Source organism: Aptenodytes patagonicus, chromosome 20 (assembly GCF_965638725.1).
Source record: "Aptenodytes patagonicus chromosome 20, bAptPat1.pri.cur, whole genome shotgun sequence".
In the NCBI taxonomy this organism is placed as follows: Eukaryota; Metazoa; Chordata; class Aves; order Sphenisciformes; family Spheniscidae; genus Aptenodytes; species Aptenodytes patagonicus.
In genome coordinates, this window is record NC_134968.1 from 3325237 (window position 1) to 3344970 (window position 19734).

The 19734-nt window shown below is 52.3% G+C and overlaps 1 protein-coding gene across 11 annotated transcripts in view; it reads left to right on the plus strand.

The window, feature by feature from the left end:
- Positions 1–19227, plus strand: part of MAPT (microtubule associated protein tau) — a 52321-nt gene extending 33094 nt beyond the window's left edge. For 4 of the 11 annotated variants that reach the window (XM_076357023.1, XM_076357030.1, XM_076357027.1 and 1 more), the window contains 10 exons: positions 2304–2359; positions 3601–3780; positions 5037–5169; positions 5818–5868; positions 6328–6593; positions 9952–10044; positions 10192–10284; positions 13990–14071; positions 14703–14815; positions 17551–19227. In XM_076357023.1, coding sequence (XP_076213138.1) covers positions 2304–2359; positions 3601–3780; positions 5037–5169; positions 5818–5868; positions 6328–6593; positions 9952–10044; positions 10192–10284; positions 13990–14071; positions 14703–14815; positions 17551–17766 — 1283 coding nt within the window. In that variant the 3' untranslated portion in view covers positions 17767–19227. The remainder of the gene's footprint in view (positions 1–2303; positions 2360–3600; positions 3781–5036; positions 5170–5817; positions 5869–6327; positions 6594–9951; positions 10045–10191; positions 10285–13989; positions 14072–14702; positions 14816–17550) is intronic. The other 7 variants (XM_076357028.1, XM_076357031.1, XM_076357026.1 and 4 more) reach the window with 6 other exon arrangements.
- Positions 19228–19734: the final 507 nt, after the last annotated feature.

Genomic DNA, 19734 nt, shown 5'->3' on the forward strand with positions numbered 1-19734 from the left:
CCCCAATCATGCTTTGTTCACTTGTTTTTGTTTTGATTTCCTTGGATCTGTGGGGTGGGCACCTTAACTCACACCTGGCACCTTCCCAGAGAAGACAAAGACTGGATGGACGTTGTTCTGGCATGTTGGAGTGGGGCTAACCCGGCGCACGCTGCAGCTTGTTCCAGCAAGACACGTGCCATCTGGTTTGCATGTGTCCACTGTCTGGTCCAATAACTCTTTGTATTGGCTTTCCTAAAGAGGAGGGAGGAGGAAAAAGGCAAGTGAGATGGCAGGTCTAACCGTGGAAAAGGCCACACATTGGTCCTGTTTCTTGTACTTTTCCCTTAAGTATCCACTACTGACTGCTGTTGGAGGCAAGGTCTGCAGCTAGCTGGACCTTTGCCCACTACAGGGCATGTCCGATGCTCTTACAAAGCATCCTGCTCCGATCCCAGTTCTGGACGGTGTGTCCCTGGGTGGTCCAACGTGATGGCTGTATTTAGGGTGTTTTGTGGGAGCTGCCTGTGTGTGTGGAGGCCTGGCTTTTGGGTGCATCTAACAACGTGTGTGTCTCTAGGCTGGGCTAGGCTGGGAGGGCTGTCAGACCCTGGAGCTGCTGTGTTCATGCAGCAATCTCAGTCTTAGCTGTCTTGGGTGAAGGTCTGAGTTCACCGCTCAATGCACAAGCATCCCTGCCAGCAGAGCAGCTCTTAGACCTTTTCTTTCTCCAAGAGCTATTTTCCCCTTTACTGGGGGTCAGAGGGATGTCACTGGGGGCCCGGCTCAGTGGCCAAATGCAGGTTTTGCACTGAATTGTGTTAATAAGCTGGGGCAGCAGGACACGCGTTAAAACCCAATGGTGTCTCACCGTGTTGTACCTCAGCTCTGGCTGTCCAGGGCCTGGCCTGAGGGGAGCTCTGCCTTTCACCCCAGTGCCACATCCCAAAAGCTGGCTTGGCTGCTTCCATTAGCCTGGAAATGCTGCTCTGGTTTGCAGCAGAGAGAGTGTGCTCTTTGCTGCGCGGGGTTCCTGAGGAAATTGTTGATGTAGCTTTTTCCATTGGAGCTAAAGCTCATAACATATTTCTCGTTGTTCACTACCTAATAAGCCAGCGGAAAGCTTCGCACGTGTGCTGCAGGGCATTGGCATGGCTTGCTATCGCTAGCATCGGAGCCTGAAAATGATGACCGGTTGGGGATGCATTGCCCAGAGTCAACCAGTTTCTGATTCAATAGGAGGAATTTCTTTAGTTATTTAATGGTCTTTTCCTTCAAAGACAGAGATACTTTGTGGCTGTTCAGCTCCAGCCTTGCTCCAGTCTGTAGTTTAACTGAATTTGAGAAGGGTAGTGCATCCAGCAGCTCTGGGAGCTGGGACGGGTCAGGGTCGTCAGTGCTGGATTAACAGCATTGTTCATGTCACTGGGAAAGGGCTGACCCCCCAGGGCAAGTTTCCAAAACACTGGGGAGAATATCAGCAGCTTTTCCTCCCAGATTAGGGAGGAATTAGCTGAAGACTGGGAAAAGGGTCTTTGTTGTGAGTGCCTTATAGTACAAACATTACTTCCTCCCTGTTTCTAATCTCCTAATTAGCAATACTGCAGTCTGTTGTGCTTGTAGACTAATGGGACAAAACACTGAAATATTGTCAGAGTCACTGTAAGCTTGATACAAATCAAGTAGGACAACAGCTAAAACCTTAAGACCCTGCAGGGTCTGACCCAGATCGAAGGCGCGCTGTCTGCTGGGGAGGCAGAAAGCAGTGTGTCAGGAGAGAGAGGAAGTAACAACAGCCAGGTATAAAACCGCTTTGCAAAGCTAACACACTGAACAACAACTTTAAATGAGATCACGGGCAAGCCGGTGCTGCTAGGGTTGGGGCATTCTCCAATTTTAGTCTTTATATATATGGTTGTTAGAACCAATGGGTGTTTTAGAGAGGGAGACTCACGTTTAGGGTTGAAGAGAACTGTTCTGTCCTACACTGAACAGATGCTACTGGAACTGAGTGCAAATCTGGGCAAAATGGTCTCATACAGACCTTGTTGCGTGTGTCGGACACTCCAGTGATGACTAATGCACTGTTGCCTGTGCACAGGGTAATCTGTTAACCCAGAAAGAATGTGTTTACGATGAGGAAGTATTTCTGCAAGAAATGAGTGACTTTGTAATATTTCTAAGAATAGTATTTAATTTAAAGGAGAGCAGGAACATGGAACACCCACCCAGCCTGCATGTTGCTGTAGCGCAGGCATTATCATCTCTCTAGAGTTTAATGACCAGTCCCAAGAAGCGTAACTGTGCGTGTTTCCATTTGTCAGGTCGTATTGACAGCAAAGACAAGGAAGGGACTGAAGCTGAGGAAAAGAAACCGAAGGTAAGCTAAAAAATAAAACCAGAGGTGACGTTAACCCACTAAATGCTGTGCATGTTCCTGACTCCCTCTCCTGCTCTCCTGGACTGCAGTTGTGCCTCTTAGGAAACGTTGCCATTATCTTCCATTCTTCCATCTGTCTTTCAAGAGTGTTCTTATTTTTTCTTCCCTCACCTCGGTTTGGATGGTGCAATCCATAGTGATCTTTGAGGGCGAGGAAGCGAACCAAATCTAAAACAAACATGTGGCTCATGGGGTTGGGTGGGTGGTTAGAGAAATCATTTTCTCAGCCTGAGACCGTAAAGCAGCCAGCTGGCTTTGCTGGGGCAAACCAGTGCAAAAGCAAACTCAAAACTGCCTTGGGCTGTATTGGGGACAAGCACCATAACAGTGCTTGTTAGTGAAAAGAGCAAGACGTGTAATTAAAAAATTAAATTAAATAATCTGGGCTTTGCAGATGCTGTGTTCTGGGTGAGGAACAGAGTTTAATAGTGGGTAATTCCAGAAATTTAAAGGTATCCATCACACTGCTAATTTGGAGGAGGTTTAGTTCAGCTGGCCATTAGCCTGGCTAGTGCCTGGGTGAGATAATGGACAAGCTGGTGGGCAATTTAGTGGGTGAAGAATTAAAGGTGAGGAATATAGTTATTTTCAAACAATGTGAAATTGGGTCTTTCTCTAGTGAGGTTTGGCAGGGTTGTATCAGGCTAGGCATTTGACATGATACCAAGCAGTTGTCTAGGTAAAAACCATTGATCCATTATTGATAAAGCACAGGTATGATGGGGTTGAGAGACCTGGGAGCAGTCATCTGCATCTCCCAGAAACGCTGGTGTTGATAGTGCTGTACCTGCAGCATCTTTGCCAGTGGAACACAGAGAGGGTTTGGGAGTAAATAGAGCAGTTCAAATGGTAAAACGTGCCACTGGTGTGAAGGGCGGTGGCAAGGGCAGGCTGTCACTTTCCCCAGAAAGGGGCTTGGGTGTTGCTGCACCCTGTGGGAGGAATAGAGCTGAGGTATCCCATGCTTGCTGGTGCAGCCATGGGACCCTGGCAGTGCCCTGGGCCCCGCAACTCTTGCCCAGCTCTGTGCTGCAGGGAGAGGGCAGTACCAGCCATTGCCTATCCCACACCCAGTTCTGTATTGCACCTTCTAATCCTATTTAATGTCGGTGATCCCCTTTTGTTTCCCTCCCATACTGATTTTTTTTTTGTTCCAATTTTATTTTGTTTCCATGTTTAAGAAATCCTCACCTTCCACTGCCAAACCCCCAGGCGATAGACCCTCCATCCCCCCCCAACGACACACCTCCTCTAGCACAACCCCTTCGAAAACACCTTCCAGCCCTGCTTCCACCTCTAAACGAGTCTCTTCCGTCACATCCCGACCTGCCAGTACAGGAACGCAAGAAATGAAAGCCAAGGTAAGGAAATGGGATGTGAGAGAGGCAAAGCTGCCTTGGGGAATACCATAAGGCATTCCTGACAGGTCTGGCAGTGCTTGGCTGGGCAGTCTCTCCATGTCCCATTCAGTGGAGAGGGTGGGATGTGCTTCCCCTTCACCTTCCAGTGGCCGTGGCCAGACTTGGCTCCAGTTTTGGTGTTTGAAGCAACTGGATCCATCTCACCAGCACGTAGACCTCTTGCTCTGCGTAACAGCAAAACTCTCTCATTGTTGCAGGGTGTTACCTGGTTTCCCTGAGGCATTTCCAGGTCCCTTTATGTTCTGTCGTGCTCTTCTTTGCAGCTTTATGCTGTGTTTTATGGGTGCATTGGCTGTAAACAGCAGATGTATTTGAAATGTGCCGGAGCCAGATCTGCCGGGTGCTACACAGAGAATAGGAAACGCACACACATCCGTGGCGTATTCTGCAATGTAAAAAGTAGCTTGGAGTTTCCCTTTGTGGTGTTTAGTCATACAAATACATGCGTGGTGAGGGAAGGAGCAAAGATGGCAGGTTGCAGACATTGGGATATGGTTTTACTGTGATAGGGATTGCGATGGCTCTGCTCTGGTTCCCTGCTGCCTTGGGACCAGTCAGCTTGTAAATCTTCACTTGCATGTTCTTCATGAGCTTTTGTACACAGACCAGCATTAGAAAGCCATAGATTTGGGGAAGCTTTTCTGCAGGATCAGAAGACAACAAATAGCATATTGCTATTTACATGCCATTACAGATTATGTACATGTTACAGTAGTGTATTACAGTTGAGGATAAAGGAGGTGCTTCTTTGTGCTTGGAGTCTGGCACTGTACTCCTGAATGGAGCCTCTGGTCTAGTCAATGGATTTATTTATCTTCTGTACAAAATTTTAGCAGGACAGGGGAAACAAAGCGATGAAATTTAGAGAACAGACAAAGGAGTTGAACATACTTTTTAACCAGGTCTGAGTGTGCGGTGAATAATGTAGCGGAAGCTAAGAGCTCACATGGGAAAGCTGCGCAGCCGTTCTGCCAGCCCAGGAGTGACCGTGCAGCCGTTGTGGCAGGCGCCGTGATGGGAGACGGGGTGTGAACAGGCACGTCGCAAATGCCTGCATGTGGGGAAACCCGTGGGAGCTCCTGTGAGCTGTCAGGGTAGGAAGCAGGAGGGTCTCGTGTGGCTCTGATCCACGAGGAGTGATAGCCCATCCCTGGGCAGATCCCCCCTGCATCAGCCTTTCCCCCTTGCGTCCCCAGGGCCCGGAGATGAGAGGTGGCACGAAGACGGCCACGCCGCGGTCTGCAGCTGGGCAGGCTCAGAGGAACTCGACCAATGCCACACGCATCCCAGCAAAGACCCCCACGGCCCCCAAGACACCTCCCAGCTCCGGTAGGTGATGGCGAGAGCGGCACGCAGCCACCTTCCCATGGTGTCTCTGACTCTAGAGGCTCTGCTTTGGTGGTGCTCCCAGGCTCTCCATGCCGTTATGTGGGGGTAGTGAACAAATTTGCCCCAGTGCAGGCTGGGGACATGCACAGCGCTAAGCAAGGGCACGGCCAGCAGGTTGAGGTCTGCGTGGTGATTGGGAGCTGCTCAGCCTTGTCGCGGGGCTGTGGGTGCAGAGCTAGGGACGATTCCTCTGAAGTGAACCTTTCTGGATGCTGCTTTATCTGCTCTGTCCATATAGTTGCCAGTGTGTAGGAGAGGGCAGTTGCTTTATTCCTTTGGGATTTCCTCCAATTTGAAAGATTCAGGCAGCTCCATTTTTTTAATCCATCTATTCTTTTTCTCTTGACAATATTTCACAAAGACCAGAGGCAAGAAGATCAATTCTTCGATTGCAGGAATGGAGATTAGCCCATTATTGTCAGAGAAGAAAACCCCAGAAAGCATCAGGCGTTGTGAATTTCCACTAAAACAGTGCATTTCACTGAATATATATATATTTTTCATACTTAACCAGAGCTGCATAAAACCTTAAATCAATTAAATTTCCAGCTTTATTATGTTTAAGCATCTTTCTCATTCATTAAACAGGCAGAAAGGAGCAGAAAAAACCACCTCCTGCAGCAGCAAAGTCTGAGAAAGGTGATGTTTAAGGGTTTTCTTTTCTTCTTCCATTTCTTTTCAGACTGGGTACAGTTCTAAGCTGCTCAGTGACCAGCCTTATTTAATTACATAAACTAATTTTCTAAAAATGCTTCCAAATTTCTAATAGAAAATTGGTTTTGTTTGAGTGTCTTTTGTCTGTAATTTGTCATGCATGCTAATGTCACGCTCGGGTGGGGAGTCTTACCTGCGATCCAGACAACGAAGACCATCTTCCTTCTGAGATACTAGGAAATTGCCTTTAACCACAGTTTCACTTCAAACTGAAGTAGAAGAAAGTGCAGCCATCTCCCCCCTGCTGATGGTCTGCACTAGAAGTAGCGGGTGGGCCCTGGGACCAGGCAGATCAACCCCATAGAGGCAGGCAGTGTGTGGGGAAGGGGTTGCATACCCAGATTGCTTATCCTGTGCTTGCTTCCCTCTGTCTGCAAACTTCAGGTGAGCAGCCAAAGTCTGGAGACAGAAGCGGTTACAGCAGTCCCGGCTCCCCCGGGACTCCAGGCAGCCGTTCCCGCACTCCCTCTCTGCCCACCCCACCAGCCAGGGAGCCCAAGAAGGTGGCAGTGGTTCGCACACCACCGAAATCTCCTGCATCTGCCAAGAGCCGCATCCAGCCGTCTGCCGCACCCATGCCTGATCTGAAAAATGTGAAGTCCAAAATTGGCTCAACTGAAAACCTGAAGCACCAGCCCGGAGGTGGCAAGGTAAATGTGGACTCTGCTTTCCAGGGGCCTGTCTGTAGGGACAGCGAGTGCTTGACGCTGCATCTGGGAGGGGAGAGCCCTCCCTGAATCAGCAGCAGCCCAACTGGGGCCAGAGGTACAGCAGTAGGCAGCCATGCTTCAGCTGATCTCCAGCCTGATTCTGATTTTGGAGTTGTTTGGGCTGATTGGGTTGGGTGCTTGTCCTGAAATTGCTTGCCTGGCTTAGTGCAGTACAGCTGTCCCGCAGAGGGGACTGCAGAGAGCTTGTGATGTGGCTTTCACGGGGTGGCACGTCAACGTATGGACTGGCTGCCAGGGGAATGACATTCCCTTATGGTGTCCGGTTAGGGAGAGCAAATTGTGACCTGCAGCTCTAAAGAGTCGCAGGATCAGGGTTGTGTTTCTGAAACCTATACTGTGTGACCTGGAGCAGTCCCTTCAACGCTGCCTCCATTTCTTCATTAGCGAGCAGACAGGATGGTCGCCTCCCTGCGAGGGTCCCAGGCTTGGCGCGTTTTTCAGAACGTTGTGATTTTGGATCCAACACTGTTGGCAAGGTTTTGGATTGTGTTCTGCAATCAGGCACTGTCTTGCTACATGATGCAGTGTGGCACGGCCAGAACCGGTGGCACTATTATCCTTTCAACCACTAGTACTTTTCACTCCCAGAGAGGTTGTTTCATGAGCAGTAAAGTGAACTCCGTGCTCCAGGTGCTTGGGAACGAGGGTCTCGTGTTAAATTTTGCGAGCCCAGCAGAGGAGAGTTTGGGTGAGGGGGTGGCGTGAGCTAATTCATCCGTGCAGCCCCAGGAGCAGCAGTGTGTGGTTACACGGCTCCAGCTGTGGTGTTGGCTGCTCAGCACCCATCCGAACCTCTCTGCTGCTCCGTTGCACTGTGTGGATGTGTCCTGAGGCTTTTATAAAATCCTCCTTGCTGCATGGGTGGAGACATGAAAGCACCTCATTCCTCTGACTGGTGGCTCTTACACAGATGTTAAATGACAGAACTGCCCATCTGATGGCCGCTGCAGTCAGGAGTCCCCATGTGCTTGTGCTTGCCTGCCCCGGGGGGGAACACTGCCTTGCAGACCATGCTCTGCAGCTGCTAATGCAACAGAGCCGTGACAAATCTTCCCTGGGTGCGGTGCATGCCATTTTGTGTGACTAGATAACTCCGTGGCTCTGAATGTTCGACTTTGGCATGGGGGGAGGCTTTGAGATGGCTTCTCTTCACCGTAGCAGCGTGCTTTTCCATTTCCTTATGTGCATTTTTTGCCGTGGCTGGCGATTTACTGGACAATGCACATTTTGCTCTGTACTACAATCCAGGGGGGCTCTGGAGCCTGGGCAGGGCTGCTCTGGCCATTGGTCATGAGCAGAGCAGCATGAGTCCTTCCAGCTGCCCCTGTCCCGGGGCCTCAGCCCTCCTGTCCACTTAGCAGAAGGCATAAGTTTTTCCTGCCTCCCCCACCAAACACTGCTTTTCAGGGATTTTAGAAGGAACCCTTCCGTTCACTGTAAATTGGTTAAATTGTTTGCTTGTTCTTTTTAATCCAGCTTTTACAAGTGTTTTTTTTTTCTCTGTCAGCTTCTCTCTCAGGCAACATGTTGTTTATTGTTGTCACTGAAAGAGTAAGAACAGCTGAATTTGGGACAATTCATTGTTCTTTGCAGGGGAGAATGGCTGGATGCTCTGTTGGGGATTTTGTAGGACACGAGTCTGCTCTTAGGAGAACTGTTGCAGCTGGGACAGAAGGGGCTGATCCAACGAGTTTGATTTTAGGGTGGCCAGAAGATGAGTCTGGAGCCTGCTCTCCATGCAGATTTCAGACCCCCAGCCTAGGGAAGCAAAGGTACATGGGGCACATGCACCAGGAGTCAGCCAGGCCAGATCTCTTCCCAGTATTTCTGCATTGTCTAAGCACTTTTGTTGTTGCTGGATCACTGAGTACTGCTCTGGCAAAGCCTGGTCTAGCAGAACTGGATCCTGATTTGCAGGATTAGTTGATGTGAACTTGAAAAATGAGGCTGGAGGCACATGAGGAGCCGTGGTGCTTCTCGTGCTAAAGAACCAGGGTATAGCGAGGAGCTCTCCTTGCAGCAGCAGGCCGGGGACATGCTGAAACGGAGGGCGAGGTTGCCTGCTCAGCCAGCTTCGTGGACGTTGTCATCCAGGGACTGCATGTGCAGTGTGATGTGATGCTGCTTTCTTGCAGGATGCTGTATCTCTTTTCTTCTCATGAGGGTTGTGCTTCAGACAGGCTTTCTCCTGAGGGAGCACAGGCCTGTGTGCCTGCTGATTTTTACCTGCATTTACCTCTGGTTTATACTTGCATAGGTTGTAAAGCCACTCCAGTCCGTGTAGGGGAAGGAGCAGGGACTATCTTCATCTTTGTCTTGCCTGGAATAGCTGCTCCTATGCATGGAGTCACTCCAGCATAGCTGCCCTTATAAAACCCAAATAGGGAAAACAAGCCCGAAGGGGAAATAGCTTAATTAATTAGTGCAAAAATCTGTGTGTGTGGGGAGAGCGTAGACAGGCCTTGGGACTGGAGGGTGAGGTTGGCATGGTGTGTGGTTCCCCTGTGGCACCAAGCCATTTCCAGCCTGTCTCCCACCCGAGATGGTGTTAGGAATATGCAATAGAGCAGCTGCCTTTGGGGTTGGTCTGTGCTGCCCCTTTCATCTCATCTATACGGGAGTTAAGAAGACTTGCAGGCATGGGACTGCATCCCTGGCAGCATTTGTTTTTTCTCTTTGTAACTGTAGAGGGAGTTTGAGCCCTGCACAGCGCAGAGCTCAGGTGTCCTCTCCCAGACAGTGCTGGACACACAACTCCTGCTCTCCAGCCTGCTGCCCCGGCCAGCTGCACCCATTTGCCCAGTTTGCTCAAGCTGCTGAAACGTGAGGCCACGTATCTCTATCCTAGAGAGAGGGCATGCTGCCCAGCGTGGGAGATGGGGCCGAGCAGGCATTTTTCTCCCAGCTCCATCCTTCCTTCTTCCACTGGCTCTGCGGAAGCTGAGTCTCAGACCATTGGTGCCTTCCAGCGTGTTTGCTGCCCAGCAAGTTCCCCGTTTTGTTCAGTGAAAGAAAATGGGGTGAGCTGGCTTTTTGCTAGTGTTTCTGGGCTGGAAACCAGGGCTGCTTTGCTAGCCAGACATATCCAATCTCTAGCTATAACCTGCCCACCTCCATCTTCAGTTTCCAACCCATGAGTAGACAAATCTATGCAGCAAGCCAGAGATTCTCCTTTGCTCTTGGCACTGGAAGGCAGGTTCCTGGTTTTAGTGATATAACGCATGGTCAAGCTGCAGATAGTCATGTTGTTTCTCACACTCTTTTCTGGCTACCAAAGGTGCAGATTATTAATAAGAAGCTGGACTTTAGCAGCGTTCAATCCAAGTGTGGCTCAAAGGATAATATCAAACACATCCCAGGAGGAGGCAGTGTGAGTACCTTCACACTTTCAATGCACTATAATAGTTCTTATTATAAGTGGCATGTTGTATACACTAAACCGCCAATGCTATCTGCAGCGACCCTGCCGTCAGATAGCTATTGGTGACGTGCAATGACTCTTTTCTGGCTACCAAAGGTGCAGATTGTTAATAAGAAGCTGGACTTTAGCAGCGTTCAATCCAGGTGTGGCTCAAAGGATAATATCAAACACATCCCGGGAGGAGGCAGTGTGAGTACCTTCACACTTTCAATGCACTGTAATAATCCTTATTATTAGTGGCATGTTGTATACGCCAATTCGCCAATGCTATCTGCCGCGACCCTGCTGTCAGATAGCCATTGGTGACGTGCTGTCATTTAACCCCATTAACCCAAAAGACATGGTTAGATGAACCCTAACAAGTCCTGTACATGCCTGACATGGACAGAACTAACTGGCCCGTCTAGAAACCATGTCTGTAACAAAACATCCCGTTAACTCGAAGGTTTTACACTACCTGGAAGGCTTAATGCCTCATTGTCTGCAGGATGGTTGGCCTCTAGCAGACAGTGACGTAGTTGCTGATGCAGTAGATGGATAGATTTATAAGCAAACGCAGTCCTCGTTGCTTAATGCACTGCAAAATTGCACATGACTCTGCACAACATGTGACAGCGCAGGTTCCTGCCCATTCCCATCAGGCAAGTATGAACCATTCAAATATTAAGCTTCTCCTTGCTAATGAATATGTCCGGTGTATGTCAGGCAGTGCCCGTGGAGGCTGAGCCTAAAGTAATATTGAGTTAATTGATTTGAACGCCGGCATTTCCAGCCATTGCCAGCTGAATAGCTGGACTCAGCTTTCAGTTACTGTGCCAGAAACCTGGAGAAACTCCACAGCGGTTGGTGGATTTACACCAGTCTCTCTGGAGACAGAGTTTGGGTCCAGGAAAGATGACAGACCAGGGAAGGAGCATCACTGAGACCCCAAACAGTGCGACCCAGGGTCTGTGCTTGCCTGGTCTGCAGCCACCTGAGGAAGCTATCTGGTGCCCCTCAGATGTTGCTGATGGATTTTCTTTGTGCTGTTTTTGATCTCTGTGGACGCCCTCCCTGAGAAACTGAGCATTGCAGAGGGCTTGGCACGTAAGCATTGGGACATAGCTGGGTTTGCAACCTCTGTCTTAAATTCGATGTCATTCTGCATTTATTTAATGGGCCAGAGGAGCTGCTTCGCAAAGGTCAGACCTCTGTGAAGCAGGTTCCATGCTTGTTCTGCTCTTTCTTACCCCAGGGTCCTGCACTGGCTGGACTGCCTGGTGCGTGGAGGACCACTTGTTACGCCAGGAGTTAGTGTTCGTCACGAATCATCTGTGCTGTGGCTGGTAATTAGCTTCAGCACAGGGTGGTGAGCTCATCCTTTTCTCCACTGAGAGCTCACACCATGGGCAAGCGTTCGCAGCTGCAGTGGCTGCAGTGGGTTAAGAATTATCTGGATTTTTGGCTGGAGGTTGTCATCCCTCCCCAGGCTCTGCCAGCAGTGAAAATCGTGTGATTGCTGCCGGCTGCATTGACACGGAAAGCAGCAGCTTAGCTCTGGGTGCGGGCTCTCGGAGCAAAGCCATGTGCTGATGTGGCCAGAGCGTGGCCGCACAGGCTGTCCTGGCGGCAGAGCTGTGCCTTGGGGCTCTTCCGATAGAGGGGCAACAAGAGACCACCGGGGTTTGATGGCTGTCATGTCTTAGTCCTCCACGACGCTGTCAGCAGTGACTGCCTGCCCAGCCATTGCTGCTTCAAGAGGAATGAAGTGTTGCTACAGTAACCTGGGGTTGGTATCTATTTTTTAAGCCAGTGGATGCTCTGACAAGGTGATGCATTAGGCAAAAGTTGACGTAAGCACTGCTGATGCTGAGAGGTGGGATCCCCAGGTCTCTGGCACTGGTTTCCCAGGCAAGCAACTCTGTGCCCTTTTTCCTTTCTTGCTAAAATGAGGAGGACCCTTCTCTGCTCCCCAGCAGGATGGTAAGGGTTAATGGAGTCCTGTCTATAAAAAAAGGGAACTGGAATGAGAGCAGAAAGTGTTTCAATTGCTGATTGCTTGCTCTGGAAATGGGAGGTCTTTCAGTCCCAGGTCCCAGTGGTGCCCCAATTGCTCATAGGCCCTTCGGGGTCACAGCTGGGATTAGAAAGGCACCAGCTGTCCTTTTGGGGTCTGTTTCCTGCCTCCCGACTGAATCTAGCTCTCCTCCTGCCCAGTGCATTAAACGTGTGATCTTTCCCCAACCCTGTCTTCATGTCTGTGTCTGCGATGTGCTCCCAGACCCTAGGGTTGCTTTTCTCCCCTCTCTCTGTCTCCACTCTCTGTCAAATGTGCCTTTTGGTATGCGTGAGCATCGGAGGCAAGGCAGGCCCGCGTGCATGCTGCTCTGGCTCTGTGCTGGTGGGATGGTGGCACCGAGCCTCTGTTCCCCCCACCTTTTCCTGGCTGCATGATGGAGGGAGGGGTGTTTATCAGTGGTGTGCACAACCACGGTCCAACACCTAACCTCTGAGGGTGATGGGGCCGGTGGACATGGGGCCAACATGAAGGAACTGAAGGATGCACCTTCACCCCAGGGCTTTTGAGTCAGCACAGGGCGCTCAGGTCGATGGAGAGCAGTGGCTACGGTGAATCCTTTGTGCTGGCTTTTGGCCACGTTGGTCCAGAGGCTGCCTGGCTGCTTGGAGGAGTCAGCTCCTCTGCAAAGGTCCCTTTGGTGCTGGCACATCCTTCCCGAGATTTGTGAGAGCAGCACGCCTGTCGTGGTGCTTGGTGAAAACACAGAGAGCAGCATACGCTCGCCTTGCAATCCAGGCTATTACTGAGAACCAGACACTTCCCAGTGAGTAGGAACCAACCTTGAGGTGCTGATGATCCGATTTCTCCTGCACAGCCCCACTAACTACAGCAATAGCTGATTCACACACAGGTGTGGGTCCAAAACCAGGGTCCAAGGTAACTTCTGGGGGTATGGGGATGTTTTCTCACCCCCTTGTCTCCTGCTGCTGATGTAGCTGGTGTGTATGTGCTGTGGTTTGCCGTCCCTGACACGCCTGATGGTCCCAGACCTCTCCAGTCGTTGGTGTTTTCCAGTGTGGTGTTTAACCGCTAACGTAACCACTAAACAGCTCCACGTTAACCGTTCCTTGTGTGTGCGTCTCGTGTAACCCGGTTGTCCGTGCGCAAGAGGCCGCCGGCCCCACGCCCAGGCACGCCACAGTGCCGTGGCCGGTCTTTGAATGGGGCCGTTTAAGTGGAATTGCTGGAGCCCATGTTCAGAGACGTAACGGGTAAAACAAATAAAAAACAGAGCATAATATCATGAAATAATGTTATGGTTCAATATATTATAATTGCCATTTTCATTTATATTATGTGAACTCCTGCCAGATATTTAGACTTTGCTTTGCTTTTTTTTTAACCCTTATTTCCATTACAGCATTTTTCAGAAATGCATATTTTGGTCATTCTTTTTAAAGTTCTGTGCACATTGATCATTTCTGTTCTTTCAGTTTTTGTGGACATAAGCTTTATGTTTTACACCAGAAAAGGTATTTATTTTTTACGTTTTCTCTCTGGTATATCTCCTCCTTTTGGATGATGTGTATGCAAATCTTAATTAATTACCACTCCACTTTCTCTCTCACTTAAGCACTTTAAAATTGCCTCTACTTCCCCCCTCTGTGGAGAGGTGATCTTGTGCATGCTGACATGTTAAGAGAGGCTACTGCACACGGGCATTAATGATCTCCCTTTTCTGATGACAGTTTCTTTTGTATTATTAATCTTACTGGGGTTTAAGCTGTCCTTTCCCTTGAATCCAGATCAGGTGCCGGTGTGTGTTGTGCCTCCCCCTCCCCAGGTTGCCCGTGGTGGCAATAAGCTCATCGCCTTTTCCTTTCTCATACGGACAGGTTCAAATCGTTTACAAGCCAGTCGACCTGAGCCACGTGACATCCAAATGTGGTTCCCTGGGCAACATCCATCACAAACCAGGTACCCTTTGACTCCGCAGCATCCAGCAGCACGGGGTGCTGGTCCTTGGGAGCTCACAGGCTGCGTCGTGGTGTGCAGCCGGCGACGGGGAGAGGGTTGGGGTAGTGCAGGGAGCGAGGGGAGGCACGTGGGATAGTGACTGGAGCATCAGAGTGAGCCCTGGGGTGCTGGATGCTCTTACCAGCTCTGTCACTGCAAGACCCTCTCCAGTCTGCCTGACCATTGGGTTGTAGGGGAGGGATCTGGTCTGGTCCATGGACACCCTTGTCTGTGCCAACACATTGCTGTGAATGGGAAGTATTTAGGAATAAATAGGGGGAACTGCTGGTGTTTAGGGAGAGTAAGGTTAGCTCCCTTCCCTTGGCTCTGTTTTAACATTGGGATGTCTGTCGGCTCTGCAGCATCCTTTGGAAAGTCTCTTTACCCTGGTTCCCACTTGCCCTGGCTCCTGGGTTTCCCAAATCACCATGGGGTCCCTCTTGCTGCTGTTTTCCTGGTCCTCACCCTCTGCTCAGCCTCAGCAGTGCTTTGGTTGAGCCACCTCGGAGCGGCAGCTCAGACCTGAGTATGTTATCTCCAGCCTGCCCTGGCTGGCACAGGAGCCTACCCTGCTCGTGCTCTTCTCTTCCAGGCGGTGGCCAGGTGGAGGTGAAATCTGAGAAACTGGACTTCAAAGATAAGGTGCAATCAAAAATCGGGTCCTTAGATAACATCAGCCACGTCCCTGGAGGAGGAAATAAAAAGGTAAAGGGGCATTGGGTCGAGAGCAAGCATGCTGTTCTGCTGCCAGTGTCCGTCTGCCCTGTGAGCAGGCACGCAAGCAGAGAGTGGTTGAAGTCTGGACCCGGAGAAGGTCCTGCTCACCCAGCTCGTCTTTAGCCCACATGGCCTCTCCTCTCTGCTTACCAGGCAGCACTTCTTCCCCAGTGCTTGAAATGATTTGCTGCCCATGTTCTAGCGTGGGGTGATCTGTGCACGCTTGTCCTTCAGAGGACAAAAAGCGCCCTGCCCAGGGACGGGCCGCTCAGCCGCTGCCCACACAGCCAGCTCGTCTTCCTGCCAGCGGCTTGCTGCAGGCGGGCAGAGCCGAGGGCTCCCGGGCTGCGTTGGCCAACCTGGAGGACATTTGCTGGAGCACAGCTGTGGCACAGCCGCGAGGATGGCAGTCTCTGTCCTCTTCCTGGCCTATGGCCACCTGAATGAGTGTGAATGTAAGTGATATCCTCTCCTGTGGTTTCCTGCTCTTTCTGCTGTTCTCTGAAGTTTGTGAAGAAACGTGGTTGTGTCTCAAACCTTTCACGTTAAGGGGTGCCACCGTCAGCAACCGCTTTTGCACTCTGCGTTGCCAATTGCTCCCAGTGGTGTGGCCCAAAGCTGGCAGCTCAGGGTGCTGCATAGGTGTTGGTTCCCCAGTGAAAGTGGAGCATTAAAGGCATAGCTTTATTTAGAAAAGGTGACTTCGCAGTAGGCCGTCTCTTCAGAAGAAAGGTGATCTCTTCTTACTTCAAGTCTCAGTCTCTCAGCTGAGACCGACCAAGGACTCTGCGTAGGGAGCGGTGCGTGTTTGGGGGGATTTAAATTGAAACACAGAAGCCAATTAGGTCAGGTGAAATACTGAACTTGGGGTGAGCCGGTCCTGCCGGAGGCTTTGATGGTTACTTTACAGTAAGTCTTAGCTAAGTAAAACCTTGCTTCAAGGACAGCCAAGTCCCTTGCAGGCAGGGGAGCAGGGAGATCAGGTAAGCACAGAGTTGAGACTCCACAGCCTGGTGACACACGTGGTTGAATTTCTCCAGGGAAAAGTGTTTTTTGTCTTGCTTGTTTTTCAAACACTTTTTTCTCAATGGGAGGGGAAGGTTCTGTTTCGGCTCCTATATTTTGGCACTTTGTTCTCGGCCACGTTTTCTCTGTGCACCTCCCAGCTCTTCATCTCCCAGCGGTGCGCCGGCCTCTGACTGAGGGATCGCTTGACTTCCTTACCCTTCTCTCGCTGCTGCTACGCATCAGACTGCCCTGTGCTTCACTAAGCCCATTTTCATCATTTTTATGATTACAGTGATGATTCTTTCATATCCTGGCACATTCACTGGGCCATAGTTTGAAGAACTTGCCTTTTGGAGGGGGAATTTATTTGCAAGGGTGTGACCCAGCCAGTGGCATCACCTGCCTCAGCCTTCCTGCGTGGCAGTTGCCCATACCCTCCCTAAATCCACACCTGGAGGAGGTTGTCGGTGTAACTTGAGTTCAGATGCTGCCGCAGATTGCTTCCCTTGTCCAGCCTGTTCCCATTCGCACCTTAGCACCAGGGACCATCCTCAGGCAGCGCTGCTCTGAGGTGGGACACTCCATTCGCAGGGAGGGGACAGAGGACACAGCTGAGCCCCATCAGCCCTCCACGTAGAGCGGCTGTGGGTGGCTCCGCTGCCCCTTCCCCAGCCTTTCCCATGTCCCCAGTCCCCTCCTCGCTCTGCGACACAAAAGATCCAGATTTGGACACATAGTCCACAGCTCTCCAGGCTGAACGCTGGTTTACGTGCCACTCTTGTACTGGGGAGCCGGGGTGCTCTGTGCTTTGCCAAAGTACCTGTGCCGGCAGCATCTGCTCTCCTTTGCTGCACATGGAAAGCTTTCCTCCCCGTCTCCAAAGGCAGCCGCCGTTCTTCCTATGAGCCAGTGAATGGCCCTGTTTTTCAGATCTTTTTCTCCCCAATTTTTTATTTCTTTTCTTTATTTTTTGTCTTCTTCCTTCTGGTTGACATTTATTGGGTCTTGTTTTTTGTTGCTGATGCGTTTTTTGCACCCCACCGCCCTGGGCGGATTTCTTCACCTGTAGAGAGAGAAAGGCAAGGAAGACAAGACCCGTCCCCAGGCTGCTCGGACCCCGAGCCCAGACCCCGCTGGGCTCCAGGCCCTGGTGCTGGAGCCGCCCACCCCCCCGGAGAGCCAGCTCCCAGCCTTGCACTCGGCTGGGGAGGGCACCAGTAAGTAGCAAACCCGATCCACTTCACCTCCCCTCCCCGGCCCTCGCGCTTGCCGGGAGAAGAGGGGGTTGGCTTGTGGGAGCAGCGTTTTGTGCCCAGCTGGGCCGTGGGTTAAGGGGCAGCCTTCTGTGCCGTATGGGGATCCCACCCCCTCCGTAAATCTCTGCCGGGGGAGTGGGAGCAGCCCAGGTTGTGCTGTCCGAGTCCTGTGCCTGGGACCCGCCGTCACACCGGGCCTGGGCGCTTGGGAAGGATTTGGCAGCATCCCGAGATGCTCCAGTCCTGCCGTCCCCCCCCAGTTGTGCCCATTCCCTGTGTGGGCTACTGGAAGGGACGTGCCTGAGGACTGGGGGCACTGGGGGGCATCAGGCCAATGAACTGAGCTTTCCTCCCAGCTGCACAACCGCAGTGACCGAGCGGACGGCTTGCAGGTAAAAACAGCCTTTCCGGATGGTGTCCCGCATCCTCCCCGCTCACCGCCCTCTCCTCTCGTTGCAGATTGAGACTCACAAGCTGACTTTCCGCGAGAACGCCAAAGCCAAGACCGACCACGGCGCCGAAATCGTCTACAAGTCCCCTACCATCTCCGGAGATGCCTCCCCGCGCCGCCTTAGCAACGTCTCCTCCACCGGCAGCATCAATATGGTGGACTCCCCCCAGCTCGCCACGCTAGCCGACGAAGTGTCTGCTTCGCTGGCCAAGCAGGGCTTGTGATCGGGGCACGGCGGGCGAAGATGAGAGAAGACAAGGAAAAAAAAAAAAAAAGAAAAGAAACAAAAATAATAATCTGGCCTTCTTCCTCTGTTCCTTTTACAGCTGCTTCCCCATCCCCTAACTGGTTAATGATTTAACCTGCTTTTACTGTTCATTCAGCTCTAGCTCCAGGACTTCAAAATCAGTGACACTATGAGGTACAAAAACCTCCTCTCCCCCTGCTCCTCGGAGCGCACAGCCCGTGCCCGTCCCCCACTCCCTCCCCTCGTCCCCCCGCGAGGTCCCTCACTGTCCCGGCCCTGCCTGGGGCCACCTGCCCTGGCAGGGATGCCCACCGCCCCCCGGGAAAGTGGGGAGGGGGATAGAGGGGCAGCCGCAGCACGACGCTGACCCGAGCGCCCCGCACCGCAGCACAGGGCAGCGGGAGGTCCTCAAGGGAAGGGGATGTGACCTTCCCACGCTCGTTACCCTAACGATGCCTGGGCTGGAGGTCTGGCATGCAGGCGGCACAGGCAGTGGGTGCTGCAGCCAGGGACTGCAGGGAGGTGCCCTCCCTTTCTGCATTAAATTTGCCTGCTGATTTGGAAGAAACCTTTTGTTTTTACCACCGAAAGCCGAGATGTGTATGAAGATAACTGCCAGGTATCCCCTAAACCCGCTCTCAGCCCCGGCAGCTGGAGTACTGGCGACGCCGGGGTATCCCGTTGCGGAAGGGGCCCTGGACGGCCGTTCCCCTCTTCGTGGCTGTGCTGGAACCGCTGAGTGGATGAGTAGAGGCTTTTCCCCATTCCTTTGGCAGCCCCTCGTGTCGTAGAGTAGCTTTGTCTGTATATGCTTGGACCGTGCCAGGGTGATTGTTTTCATAAACGAGCATGTGTTTAAAAAAAAAAAAAAAATGCTGTAAGTAGTTTTGAGCTGCCCCGCGCCGGCTCCGCCGCGGCCCGGCGAGGAGGGCCCGAGGGGGAGCTTTGCCGAGGTCCGGGTTGTGCCCAGACCCGGTGCCGATGGGGCAGCCCGGCACCGCATGTCTGCCGGGCGTGTGGGTGGGCGCAGAGCCACTGCCCTGCTCCCTGGGGAGGGCCGTGGGCCGTGGCGGGGGGCTGCGTCGGGGCTTCCTGGCTCTGTGCACCTCCCAGGGCCCGGGGACGCTGTACGAGGGGCACTCGCAGCTCCAGGGCTGGGGTGGCCCCTGGATTTGGGTGCGGCTTGTAACATTTTTGGGGTTGTTTTTTTTTGTTTTTGTTTTTGTTTTTTTTTTCCCCCTGCAAGGTCAGCTAAGAGATCACGGAGGTGGCAGCTCCACGGCTCTGCTGGTCTCGTGCCGTTGGCAGCGGTAGGAGACAACCGGGAGGACGCGAGGGGAAGGCGCGAGGGAGGTGGTTTTTTTTTTTTTAGCTGGTGCATGGTGGCAGCTCCCCCAGGTCCCAGCCTGCGCTCGGGGGCCAGAGGCTGCTCCCTGGCGCTGACGCCCCCCCCCCCCCCCCCCCCCCCCCAGCGCGCTCTCCTGGTTTGGGTTTGCAGCACGTTACCCCTCATGGTGTCTCCTCCACACAGCACTAACCACCCCCCCAGCACCACACGGGGGGGGGGGGGGGGGGGGAAACGCCGATTGAGTTATTTCTTTTGCTGCTTTTGTTCCTGTGGCAACCTAGAGAGCGTGAGGGGGCGGCCTGGGGCGGTGCTGCACCCATGGCCGTCCCCGCATGCCCCTTCCTTCTACAACCAAAGAGGCTGAGATGCGATCAGCGCAGCTCAGTGTGCGTCCTCCCTCCCCATCTCCCCCCCCCCCCGAGAGGCACCGGCCAAGCTGTGGGGGGGGGGGTAGAGCTGGCAGTAGCGGTGAGGGCGGGAGGGGTGCCCAGCGGGGCTGCAGACTGTGCACCCCGAGGGCCGTGCTGCAGGGAAAGCCGTGCTTTCCCAGCAAGGGGCCGAAATCCTGGTCTGACTGGAACGGCGGGGGGGGGTGTC